This window comes from Quercus suber, unplaced genomic scaffold (genome assembly GCF_002906115.3).
Source record: "Quercus suber isolate HL8 unplaced genomic scaffold, Cork oak 2.0 scaffold_42, whole genome shotgun sequence".
In the NCBI taxonomy this organism is placed as follows: Eukaryota; Viridiplantae; Streptophyta; class Magnoliopsida; order Fagales; family Fagaceae; genus Quercus; species Quercus suber.
Window position 1 is genome coordinate 234,673 of NW_027069507.1, and position 13,331 is coordinate 248,003.

The 13,331-nt window shown below is 36.8% G+C and overlaps 2 protein-coding genes across 2 annotated transcripts; one reads left to right on the forward strand and one right to left on the reverse strand.

Annotated features, from left to right (window-relative positions):
• Positions 1-2,179: 2,179 nt before the first annotated feature.
• On the forward strand, positions 2,180-3,412 carry LOC136066656 (uncharacterized). Its single transcript, XM_065771338.1, has 3 exons — positions 2,180-2,641; positions 2,720-3,097; positions 3,215-3,412. The coding sequence occupies exons 1-3, from the start codon at positions 2,180-2,182 to the stop codon at positions 3,410-3,412; spliced, it is 1,038 nt and encodes a 345-aa protein (XP_065627410.1).
• Positions 3,413-9,115: 5,703 nt separating this feature from the next.
• On the reverse strand, positions 9,116-10,050 carry LOC112000617 (TMV resistance protein N-like). The gene is made up of 2 exons (XM_024032771.2): positions 9,545-10,050; positions 9,116-9,224 (listed from the first exon to the last, which is right to left on the reverse strand). Exons 1-2 carry the CDS (start codon positions 10,048-10,050, stop codon positions 9,116-9,118), a joined length of 615 nt encoding a protein of 204 aa, XP_023888539.2.
• Between the last annotated feature and the right edge of the window lie 3,281 nt (positions 10,051-13,331).

Here is a 13,331-nt window from a genome sequence, read left to right on the forward strand (position 1 = left end):
TAACTCATTTAAAATCTGTATAAACCAAGAAATAATTAGATGAACTCATGCCTTAATGAAAATGAAGGAAAAACACATTTGCATAAGTGAAATTCTTGCCATGATTCCTTTCCATAGTTGTTTGATGTCACTGCAATGCATTCTCAGTTCAACAAGTTTGTTTGGTTGGAAACTAGTTGGCAGGGATTCTAAAGGATATCCATACCAATCTATTACACGTAACTCATTAGAAAGATAATTGAGGCCTTGTGGGAGTTGGATAGGACCTCTAATGAGGTCTTGTGGAGGTTACACATAACCAATTTTAAGGAATCTCAAATTTGTCATCTTTGAGAAGGCTTCAACACTCAAGTGTTCCTTTTTAATCGTAGGTGCCTTTAAGACTATACCTTCAACAAACTTTGTTCCCTAGTAACCAAGAACAATAAAATTAGAAAATTCTTAGAATAATGTGATAAAATATATATACTTCTCTAAATTCAAGTTTAGACATGTCAACTTACAATATTATTTTTCAATACATGCAGGACATCCTCATAACGCCATAACCTGCTACGTCTACCAAGCTCTTTAAGAGATTCATGACGAACAATGTCTTGACCCATTTCTTGTAGCAAATCATGCACCCACAAAGTTCTATGTTTTTTAATGGTTATTAGAGATCTATCCACAAGAACACCAATATTGTAGTCTGGACAAAAACCAAAGCTTTGAAGTATATCTATTGTGCCACACTTGTACTCTCCTTTAAAAAAACATGCAATATCCAAAAATAATTCTTGTTGCATTTTTGTTAGCCCATCAAAAATTATTTTAAGAATATTAAAAATTTTGTTATCAGGTTCCACTTTTAGTTTTTCTAGGGCACTTTTCCATTCATCTATTTTTTTTTTCAAATAACAAAGAACCTAAAACTTCAAGAGCTAAGGGAAGGCCGTCAATGTACTTTACAAAACGATTAGACAAATCCACATAATTTTCTTCAAGATGAGGTTTGTTGAAAGCCTTCCAACTAAAAAGTGTTAGGACATATGTAGTTCACTCATTAAAAACATATGTCATTTATTTATGTTGGCTTATCTTTTGACAAAACGCACTTTACTTGTAATTGGGTAGTTCTAGGTGTTTTTAATACTTCAAGAAATAATGTTTCAAGATCAAGTGTTGAAGTCATCAAGTCTGTCCAAGAAAAACAAGCTGAAGTGCAAATTCATTAAAGCTCGACACCTGCTCGATAGCTCCTCGACACCTTGCTATCTGTTGAGATTTATAAAATCAGATTTTCTTATCTGATTTATTGGGATCCGTGAATATGTCTTTGGGCCTTCTTTTCTCCTAACCCTAGACATATAAAAGGATTATTTTAAGAGCCGTCAAATTGTACACAAGTTGCACAAACATTAAGCAAACTCTGTTTGAGCAAACTCTGTTCAAGCAATTTGTGATCAAAGACGAAGTTCTTGACCTAGTTCATCTCTTCTGAAGAAGTTGCTATGTATTTGCACCAAAGGGTTTTGTGACCAAGCATCTTCCTGATCTTCATCATGTAGGATGAACTGAAGAACTTTGCAGCTAACCTCTCCTTCTAAGTTGGTGTTGAAGTCGCGTACTGGGATCCGCGCATTAGTTAGTCACGTACTTGGGAGCCGTGCATCAAAAGGGGGAACTGTCACTATAGATCAAGTCCAATTGGGTATTGGGGTAAAAGTTCAACTGTAGGTTGGTAAGGTACTTGGGATTCCTTTACTTGTAACTGCTTGATTTGATAATAATGGAGTTTCGGGAGTGGTGACTTGAAAATCACCTGGTGGGGTTTTTGTCATAAGGGTTTTCCCCATTCGTAAACAAATCACCGTGTCATTTAATTTCCGCTGCATATTTAGTTATTTGGTGATTTGTTTGTGCTTCCACGTATTTACATGTTAAATTGATTAATTAATAACTTGGCTAATTAATTAATTGGTTTAATCACAATGGGTCATTCAGTTTGTGGCCTATCAAGTGGTATCAGATCGGGCACACTCTGATTAGGGTTTAATCTTTACTGTGTTTAATCTATTAACCCCTGTTTGTCATGGATAGAGAACAGTCGTTAATTATACCTCCTTTATTTGATGGGACTAACTACGCATACTGGAAAGTACGCATGAGAGCTTTTTTGTAGTCCTTAGATGAAAAGATGTGGCAAGCTATAGAGATTGGCTGGACTAAGCCAAAGGAAGCGCCGGCCGATTGGGATGAAGCCAAGATCAAGGCGGCAAACTTCAACAGTAAGGCATTGAATGCGTTGTACAGTGCGGTCACCAATAAGGAGTTCAAAAAGATATCTTTAACTGAAACTACTAAGAAGGCGTGGACCATCCTTCAGACAACCTATGAAGGAACAAAGGCTGTCAAAGATTCAAAGCTTCAGAGGCTCATTACAAGCTTTGAAGATATTAAGATGGAGGAGGATGAGTCGTTTGATGAGTTCTATGCCAAGCTTAAGGACATAGTAAACTCAGCCTTCAATTTTGGGAAAACCATCCCTGAACCCAAGATTGTGAGGAAAGTGCTCAGATTTCTACTCGAGAGATTCCATGCCAAGATTACGGCTATAGAGGAATCAAAGGATATTGACAAGATTCCTTTGACTGAGCTGGTTGGAAATTTGCAAACCTATGAGATAGGGTTATCTAGGATTGGCAAGTCAAATAAAAGCAAGAGCATGGCCTTGAAGGTAAAGAGCAGTAATACAGATGAATCTTCCGATGATGAAGATTCCAAAATGAAGTCCTACATCACCAGGCAGTTCAAGAAGTTTATGAAGAATGCCAATGGAAGGAGTTTCGACAAGGACTGCAGGCAGTCCAGTTCTTCTCAGTTTAAGAGCCAAGATAAAGGGAAGAAGGATGCTAAAGATGGCGGTCAATACACTGCTCCCGAAGGACCTAAGTGCTTTGGTTGTCATGGGTTCGAACACATGAAACATGAGTGTCCTACATATCTCAAAAGCATTGGGAAGAGTAAGGCACTTGCTGCAACCTTAAGTGACACTAAGTCTGAAGATGATTCTGACAATGAGGATGACGGAATCTTAAATGCCTTCACTGCCACAGTCAATCCTACTGAAGGGATTGTTGATGAAGTGGAAGAAGAAGAATTGGTGGATTCTAAGTGTGAGAAGATGGATGATCAAGATGATATCCATTCAGCCTATGAGAAACTATAAAAGCTCTCTGAGAAGCATGAGAAACTGTATAGGCTGGCCACCAAGAAGCTCAATGATGTGGAACTCGATCGTGAAGAACTTTCCACAAAGTTTGATGAAGCTAATCGAACGATTGGTGCACTGAGGTTTGAGAACAATTTCTTGGCTAAAAAGACCAAGAAGCTTGAAGCGAAGCTGTTTCAAATTAGAGCTCAACTATAGAGGACTTCAAGTGCAAAGCTTGATGAGATGCTCAGCAATCAAAAATCTACTTCGGATCGAACAGGTTTAGGGTATGATTTTTCTTCCTCTCATATTGCTTCTATTAGTGCTACTGTTTTTGTTTCTCCTGCTAATAACACTGAAATTGAGAACACTGATGATAAAACTGAATTAGCTAGTGAGAACTTAGACAAGGGTAAATCTATCTTAGGAGCACCCCCTAAGCAAGATAAGAAAGATGCTAAAAACCCTAGGGCTAAGAAGGCTAACTCTTAAAAGCTAAAACAAAAGAAGCAGCATCTCTGTCATCATTGTGAAGTTGCCAGTCATACTCGACCAAATTGCTACAAGTGGCTAGCCACTCAACAGAGCAACGGCATGATAGCATCTGGAAGCCAAAATCAGCTTTAATCTTCTCTCGCTCCTCTTGGAGATCTTCTGAAAGCCCTCATGTTCCTTTCGAACTTGAACGGTTTCAATTCTTCCCCCTCACAGCCGGTTCAAGGGTTCAATCAAAAGAAAGGTTCTTCCAAGGTGTGGAAGAAAAAGGACTCTAAGTGATTTTATCACTTTCTTCTCTCTTCTTGTTTTTTTTTTTATTATTGCATTACTTGTGTGTTTTGCATTTTTGAGTCAATCTAGTTTTATGTTTTGTTTTGAAAGCATGTTTTTGTGTGTTTATTTTCAATTTTGTTTATTTTTTTTTTGATATAAAAAATATAAAAAAAAAATTGAAAAATTGAAAAATACAAAAACAGTGTGAGTTTTGTGTACATTGGTACTTGTGTACCTTGGATGGCCATTGAAACAATGTTTTCTAAACTTTGTATCTTTGGTAGCTTAAATGAACATCTCCATGCACAACTAAGCAAGTGGCCTTTGTGGCTCTTGTTTGTGATGAGTAAGATTAAATTATCTCTTAAAACTTAACACTCATATCACTCTTTTTGACGAGTAGGACTAGAAAATCCTAAGAGAAAGGCATAAATAACCATCTCACCACTGTTGCCCGCCAATCATGTCATAAACACCTGTATGCTTCAGCATAGCAAAAGTGCAGTGTCAAAGACATCCGTATGCTTCGGCATAGCAAAAGTGCAATGTCTATGCTTAACATGTTAGGTATTTCTTTTCTCTCTTTTTATGCCCATGCATGATATGGTTAAAAGAAAATATGCAAAGAAAATAAAAAGCAAGAAGATTAAAATGCTTTAAATATGATTGCAAGCGTGATTTCTAGGAGATGTGGGAGTTATAGGATGTACCTCGAAGGTAATAGTCCCCATTAAATAGTTATGATTGTGTGTGAGTTAAAGTTATTTTCTCATATCTCAGATCGTCATAACTTGTATACACATATGCAATCTTGCGATATTTTTCACACACAACACGCAATACTCTTTGCTACTATTGATACATGTGCAGGTACAATGTGATTTGGCCATCACAAGTGTTTACATGTGCTAATGTATGCTCACTAAACTGTCTTGACTTATTTTTGAAAAATAAAATTGGTTAGACTTGTTTAGTGTGTGTGTGTGTGTTTCTGAGGATCCATGTGCTTAAAATGTTTGATGAGAGATGATTTTGAGAGCTTAATATGTTGATTGGATCATTGGTTGAGGTGCATGTTGGATTGCATTCATGTCTGTGTTTTTCACTTCTCGAAAAACTGTTTTTAAAAGCTAGCTCGACACCTCCTCAATACCTTCTTATCTGTCAAGCTTCTCAAGCCTTTTTCTTATCACAATCTCGACACCTCCTCGACACTTGGTGGATCGATCATGAAAGTTCCTGCCTCCTCGATACCTTATTGATCGATCGAGCTTCTGTTCTTGGTTCTGGTGTTCATTCCTCAACAAATTCTCGACACCTTCAGCTGTCGACATGCTTTTTCTCGACACCTTCCTCGACAGATTCTTTGACACCTCTCAACACCTCATTTGTCGAGAATTACTGATGCTCCTATAAAAGCTACTGTCGCAATTCAGTTCTCATTTCTCTCGATCTATCCGCGGCTGTTCATCTCCCAAACTCCTTTTTCTCACTCAAAACCTTCAACCCACGTGATTTTCGACCCTTCCTTGCTTCAAATCACCTAGTATGGTCTCTTTTTCCTTCATTATTCATGCATTTCATGTTTTGAATTTTAGGTTTTGGGGTTTTTGAAAATTTTTGGGGTTTTTCAAAGTTGATGAGTTTTTCTTGAAATTTTGGGTTGGGTTTTCCTTCAAATGTGTTCAAAATGTCATACATTGCATCACATTTGCTTTAGAATAGTATTTTCATGCATTTAGATGTGTGAACTATGTTTATGTACTGGTAGGTTTGGATTGGGTTGAGCCCTTGATGAAATTTTTGTTGCATGTCACATGTTCATGCATCCCATGCATACATACTCTCTATTCAATATATTTCATATATTTGAATTGTTTTGGGACTTTTCTAATTATTTCTTTCTTTCTCTCTCTCTCTCATTCTGTTTACGTTAGTAGTGTCTATGGCACCTAAGCGTAAATCCAGTCCAGCTCGGAACCCTTTGCGTTCTGGAGCTTCTTCCTCTTCTAATTCTGTTCCTCTTAATCTTCGGTTCTGTGATGAGGATGCCCGCAAGGCATTTTAGGAGAACTTTTCTAGACGAGGTGTTCATTTGAAACGCCAAGTCATTTTGGCGAACTTCACCGACACTGACCTTCCCTCTGTCATTCACAGTAGGGGATAGGAGTCACTGTGTGACGTCCCGGTCACATGTCCTTTCGTGCTCATTCAGGAGTTTTACTCCAACATGCACAGGATTGATCGTTTAATACCTCTCTTTTTTACTCGCGTTCGAGGTATGCGCATTCCTATCACACCACAGCTAGTTGCAAATGTGCTCAGGGTTCCTAGGATAGAGTTTCCTGACTATCCTTCTTGTGAGCGTCTGAGGACTGTGTCCAAAGATGAGCTCATTTCTGCTTTTTGTGAGCACCTTGCTGATTGGGGTGAACATCAGTATACATCATGTAGACCTTTTGCTAAAGGTCCTAGATTCTTAAACATGGTGATGACTTTTGTACTCCATCCATTCTCTCACTACAACTCCATCACAGAGCCTCATGCTCGATTTTTGTTATCTCTTCTTGAGCATCTTACTATAGATTTTCATTCTCATTTCATTCTTTCTATCATAGATGTTCATTTAGATTTGGCGTCCCATGATAAGCTCATCTTTCCTTCCGCTATCACGAGGATTTTACGCCATTTTTCTGTCCCTTTTCCTGTGTCCGACCACTTCACACACATTTGTGTCATAGATGCCGCTACCGTAAAACGTAGTAAGACTCAGTTTAGGTCGAGACAGCCAGATTCCACTCCTCCCTCCCGTTCAGCTCCATCCAGATCTGCTCCATCTACATCTGCTCCTTCTTCCTCTATGGGCGATGTATCTCTTGAAGACATCATGGCGTAGCTGCAGCGCATGGATGCTCGCCTCGATACACTCTCTACGGAGTTGTATCAGGTGAATGTTCGTGTTGGTCGTATTACACAATGGCAGGTGACCATGGGTGGTTTTACTTCTGAGGCTACTCCTTCACCACCTCCTCTAGCGACTTCTGACTCTGAGGATGATGATAATGATGGTGATGACGATGACGTTTCAGACGATAATGGAGATGCTAGCTCTACTGATGAGATGTCTACTTGACACTTTACCCTTTGTCACCCGTGACAAAAAGGGGGAGTCGTTTTGGGGATATGAGAGTAGTCATCTTAGGGGGAGAGTTACTATAGGACATTTTTGTATAGAACATTTTTGATAGAGGAAGTGTTGATTATTGAGGGATGTAGTAAGGTTATGATGTATCTTTTCTTTTCCTTCTTTTTAGATACATTGTTCTTGTATATGAGGTCTTGTGACCAGTTTTACATACATTGTACTTATATTTATTATAGGTGGATGTATGTTTCTCTCACCTTTCTCTACATGTGTTGTTTCTTTTCTATCTTTATACATATGATTCTTATACTTGTATCCAATCTATTATTTCTGTTTCACACAAGATGCTTTGATGAGTTTTGTTTAAAGTGTTTCAGAAATACAGGTTGTCAAAGTCTACTTGTCATAAACTCTTTTCTTACAAAGTTTTTCAAGGTTTGTGATAGGATAGATTTTATTGTATTCAACAAGTGAATATGAGTTGAGTGATTTATGACTTCTCTCATATGTTCATTTGTTTGTTGTGGTTTTGTCACGGATTGCCAAAGGGAGAGATTGTTAGGGCATATGTAGTTCACTCATTAAGAACATATGTCATTTGTTTATGTAAATTGGCTTATCCTTTGACAAAACGCACTCTACTTGTAATTGGGTAGTTCTAGGTGTTTTTAATACTTCAAGAAACAAGATTTCAAGATCAAGTGTTGAAGTCATCAAGTCTGTTCAAGAAAAACAAGCTGAAGTGCAAATTCATTAAAGCTCGACACCTGCTTGATAGCTCCTTGACACCTTGCTATCTGTCAAGATTTATAAAATCAGATTTTTTGATATGATTTCTTGGGATCCGTGAATATGTCTTTAGGCCTTCTTTTCTCCTAACCCTAGACATATAAAAGGATTATTTTAAGAGCCGTCAAATTGTACACAAGTTGCACAAGCATTGAGCAAACTCTGTTCAAGCAATTTGTGATCAAAGACGAAGTTCTTGACCTAGTTTATCTCTTCTGAAGAAGTTACTGTGTATTTGCACCAAAGGGTTTTGTGACCAAGCATCTTCCTGATCTTCATCGTGTAGGATGAACTGAAGAACTTTGCAGCCAACCTCTCCTTCTAAGTTGGTGTTGAAGTCGCGTACTGGGATCCGATCATTGGTTAGTCACGTACTTGGGAGCCGTGCATCAAAAGGGGTATTGTCACTATAGATCAAGTCCAATTGGGTATTGGGGTAAGGGTTCAACTGTAGGTTGGTAAGGTACTTTGGATTCCTTTACTTGTAACCGCTTGATTTGATAATAATGGAGTTTCGGGAGTGGTGACCTAAAAATCACCCGGTGGGGTTTTTGCCGTAAGGGTTTTCCCCATTCGTAAACAAATCACCGTGTCATTTAATTTCCACTGCATATTTAGTTATTTGATGATTTGTTTGTGCTTCCACATATTTGCATGTTAAATTGATTAATTAATAACTTGGCTAATTAATTAGTTGGTTTAATCACAAGGGGTCATTCAGTTTGTGGCCTATCAAAAAGTTTCAAAGCTTCATTGTCATTCAACACTTTAGCTTCATATATATGTTTCACTCCATGCCCTTTCAAAAAATGCCTATCTCTACTAGTTACAATGATTATACTCCCTACACCAAACCATTCATCTTTCCCAACTAATGCTTTTAGCTGTTCTTCTTCATTCACATCATCAAGAACAATAAGAACATTCTTATTGCGGAGTCACTTCCTTAGAACATTGATTCCCTCATAAACATTCGATATATTTTTTTGGGTACTCATAAAGATCTTAAAAAGAAGTTGTTTTTGTAAAGAAACTAGATGTTGATTTTCAGATTCTTCTCTATTATTATCAATAAAGCTGCTAGCTTCAAAGTCAAGAAGAATTTTATTATAAATTTCTCGAGCAAGAGTTGTTTTACCAATTCCACCTATACCACAAATCCCAATAAAACGGACACAATCTAACCTTTTACCCAAACATAAATCCAGCATTTCCTACACACAAGATTCCATTCCAACAAGGTGCTCAGAAACACTTGGGACTTCACGATCCAACTCATTATTTATAACCTGAATGATTTTTTCGATAACTCTTGATTCAAGCCTGCAAAAAATATAGCAAAACATTAATTTTGATGAGGCAGAGCTATATACATTAATTTAGGGATAAAACATTCATTAAAAATAAAATCTTAGCATTGTTCAGTAGCAAAAGGGGAACACATATTTGGTACAAATAATGCATGCAATTTTTTTCAACCTAGGTACAATTCGAGCTTATAATTTTTTTTCCTAGGTTTGTAATATACAGGAGACAATGAAAGTTGTCATGTGACCAAATAAAGAAAGTAGCGAAAAATAGTAAAAAAAAACAAAAAACAAAAAACAAAAAACAAAAAACAAAAAATTAAAACAAATTCTTACTCATCCCGTAAATCCCATCTAGAGATACCAGCAACTTCCGTCACAGCATCTTTCCAAGTTTGCACATTTTCAGTGTTATCAATGAGATGTTTTGCAAAGGCATCCTTAAAAGTCCCCCTCAATTTGCGCACATCACTAGGATCCACATCATGGAAAACAGGTAGAACTATCAGCTTCTTCTTACCCATACACTCGTAGACCTTTGCTAGTTCAGTCAAGCACCAACTCGATGAAGCATAGTCTCTAGAGAAAATAACGACAGCAATCTTTGATTCTTCTATTGCTTTCAGGAGTTCTGGTTTAATGAATGCTCCTCGATCAAGACTTTCATCGTCCCTAAATGTGGTTATGCCATTCCGTTTCAATGATTCATACAGATGGCTTGTAAATTTTTTGCAGGTGTTAGAGCCTCTAAAATTGAGAAAGACATCGTATTCGTATGTCCATCTAGGCGTAGAAGTAGAAGAAGAAGGAAAACATGAGGAGGAGGCGTTTTCTGTGCCCATCGATTTGCAATCAAAAAAATACTAAAGATATGTATTAAGAAAATTATTCAACTAGTAAGAATTAACACATGAAAGGAAAATTAATTGGGGAAGAAGAAAGCAGAGCACTGGATGGAGTGTTTGTAAGTGACAGACAGAGCACTGGTGCGGTCTACTTGCAATTACTTGCTCACAGATAGGAGAAAATTTCTGTCGGACATCGAAGATCAAAGCTCACAAATCAGAGCTCTCTCTATTTGACGTTGACCACGGAGTACGTTGGCACAATTGATCTGGGTTGTCTGTGAAGGAGTAGAACCGGGTTGATAGGAAGAGAGAAGGGAAGAAAATTCAATGCGAAGAGAGGAAGAGAGAGAAAGAAAGAATTAAGCAAAGTAGAAAAGTGAGACAGAGTATTCAATTTGCAAGTGGCCTCAGTCACCATCTTCCAGGTTAAAAAAAAAAAGACTTAATTAAAGTAAATTTCCCTTGTGAGTGAAAGTAGCATATATGTAAAGAGTAATTCTTAGGTAATCCTGCATGTCCACACCACGCATGTGTCACCAAGGAAACATTGTAGCAATGAAGTAAGAAAAAGACTAGGAAGTCCAAATTTACTCACAAATCAGAGCTCTCTCTATTTGACGTTGACCACAGAGTACGTTGGCACAGTTGATCTGGGTTGTCTGTGAAGGAGTAGAACCGGGTTGATAGGAAGAGAGAGGGGAAGAAAATTAAGTGCGAAGAGAGGAAGAGAGAGAAAGAAAGAATTAAGCAAAGTAGAAAAGTGAGACACAGAGTATTCAATTTGCAAGTGGCCTCAGTCACCATCTTCCAGGTTAAAAAAAAAAAAAAAGACTTAATTAAAGTAAATTTCCCTTGTGAGTGAAAGCAGCGTATATGTAAAGAGTAATTCTTAGGTAATCCTGCATGTCCACACCACGCATGTGTCACCAAGGAAACATCGTAGCAATGAAGTAAGAAAAAGACTAGGAAGTCCAAATTTATTAGAATAAAATTCCGCGTGGAGTAATGTTGGCTCATTGCTAAAGTTAGGTAAGAAACTAACGCTGCCTCATCTTCCAGGTATCTTCCTACTCCAATAACTACTTAAATTAAACATAATATAATATAATCATATATATATATATATATATATAACCGAAACTTTTGAAGCTCCCACAATTTTTCACGTCAACACAATATTAAAAAAAAAAAATCCCATATACACAAAAAAATAATAATAATAATAATTTCTAAAACCAAAAATAAAAACATAAATGCAAAATACTTTTCTAAAGCTCGATAAACTGCTCTGCCATTCCCCCACACGCAACTTTCTCCTTCCTCTGCCTTCTCCTTCCTCCAAAACGCAGACCCATGCTTTGCCGTTCCCCCACACACAAAACATAGCTCAACGGCTCCACCTTCAGTCCAAAACGCAGGCCACCATCAGCCCTTCTCTCCCACAACTCAATGGCTCCACCTTCTCCGACACCACCCTTCTCCAACTCTACATTTGTCAGTGCTACCCATCTCTCACTCACAACAGTTTCTCCTGGGGAAACCCTATAGAAGATCAAATTCTACATGGACTTCATCTCTTGGAGTTTTAAAGAATGGTTAGTGATGTTTTTATTTTAATTTTAGGTTTTTCCCCTTACCTATTCTCTTAATTTGGAGTAAATTTGTGGTTTTAAAAAAAAAAAAAAACAAAAGAGCCTTACATTATTATTGTTCATTGAGAGCGTTAATAAGGGACAGAGAGAGTCAAGGAGGGAGAGAAAAATCTGAGGGACTTTATAATCAGACCAGAACTTTTCCAAAAACATTACTGGTAAGTTTTTAATTTTGTTCTATTGTTTTTGGCTGTTAAGTATGATTTAGGGTTAAAATTGGGAGTGTTTCTTTTGAATGATTAGATTAGATTGATGAGTTTGGAGCCGGTAGTGGAGTTTGCTAATTTCAATTATTGGCCGCGCATTGCTTTCTCTTTCATATTTTGTGATTTTTCACAAGGTCATATGTCTCAATTATATATGCCCATGCTGCAGTTTCAAAATCTTTAAGGCAAAGCTCAAATAATGTCACAATAACAATTGATTTAGATATGTGCATCAAATAAGTTGGCAAATTTACCCTTGTACCTTTTTATGTACAATCATTATTTGCTTTAAGTAAAGAAACAATCTTGAGCTCTGAATCTATAGAGCTATTATTTGGAAATATTTATACGTGATTGCGTGGCTTTTTGCAATAACTAAGTATGTTGCAAAACAGCAGCAGTACACTCACTGCATTAAGAAACGGTATGTTAAGGAAATTTTAGTTTTGTTCTGACAATTCCATAGTATTCTCTTACAAGCTTTACTCTGTTACATGATGCATCTTCTTTCTCCATGTGTTTAAACTGCGTTCCAACATTTTCATCATGCAAGAGTATCCTGTGAGGTGTATGTAAATATGAACAACCAGACAATTGTCCACCAAGATTGATACCCTGAGGTGAGCTTTTACTTATATAAAATTGTTGTTTCAGTTGCACACATAAGTAGACTTTTCTGTCATATCAAAACTTCTCCAATTTGACTTTGAAAATATATAACAAACTCTTGGAGAAAAAACACTGTTGTTTGATCTTTTAAGAAAATATAGATTCTAATTTAAAAATATATAGATTCTAATTTAAAAGCAGTTTGCACATTCCAGTCATTTTAAAAGGGTGTTGGTGATTTGCTTTAAATAATTGGGATTGTTGTTCTAATTGAAGGGGTTGTTGATATTTTCTAGAGGTATGAAAGGCTTGGTTTAGAATAGACAAAAAGTAGATAACTCTATTCAATTATAATCTTGCTTTCATGGAGGAAATGAGGACATGAAGACAAACATCTCATGTTTGGTTGGTAAGGCTATTTTCTTGCAACATAGACAATTTTATATATAATGTTCCTTTTCTGCATTGATATATATATATATATATATATATATATATATTGCAGTGCTGGAAAGAGAGAGAAGGAAAAAGAAAACAAATAAACAAAGGAGATTGTAGGAGTTGGTGCGCGGTGCGCCTTTTTTTTTTTTTTTTTTTTTTAGGTCACTACTACGAAATTTCAGAAAGGTATGTTTTTATGTCACTACCTCAAAATTTCTAAAAAGTATCCTAATGCTAATGTGCTTTACCATTTTTTTTTTCACCCACTCAAGTTTCCTTCTCCTTTTGCAGTCAAGTCAACAATCCAGTGCTCCATTCCATTAAATTACCATTTACATGATTCCCAGCCCAAAAAAAAAAAAAAAAA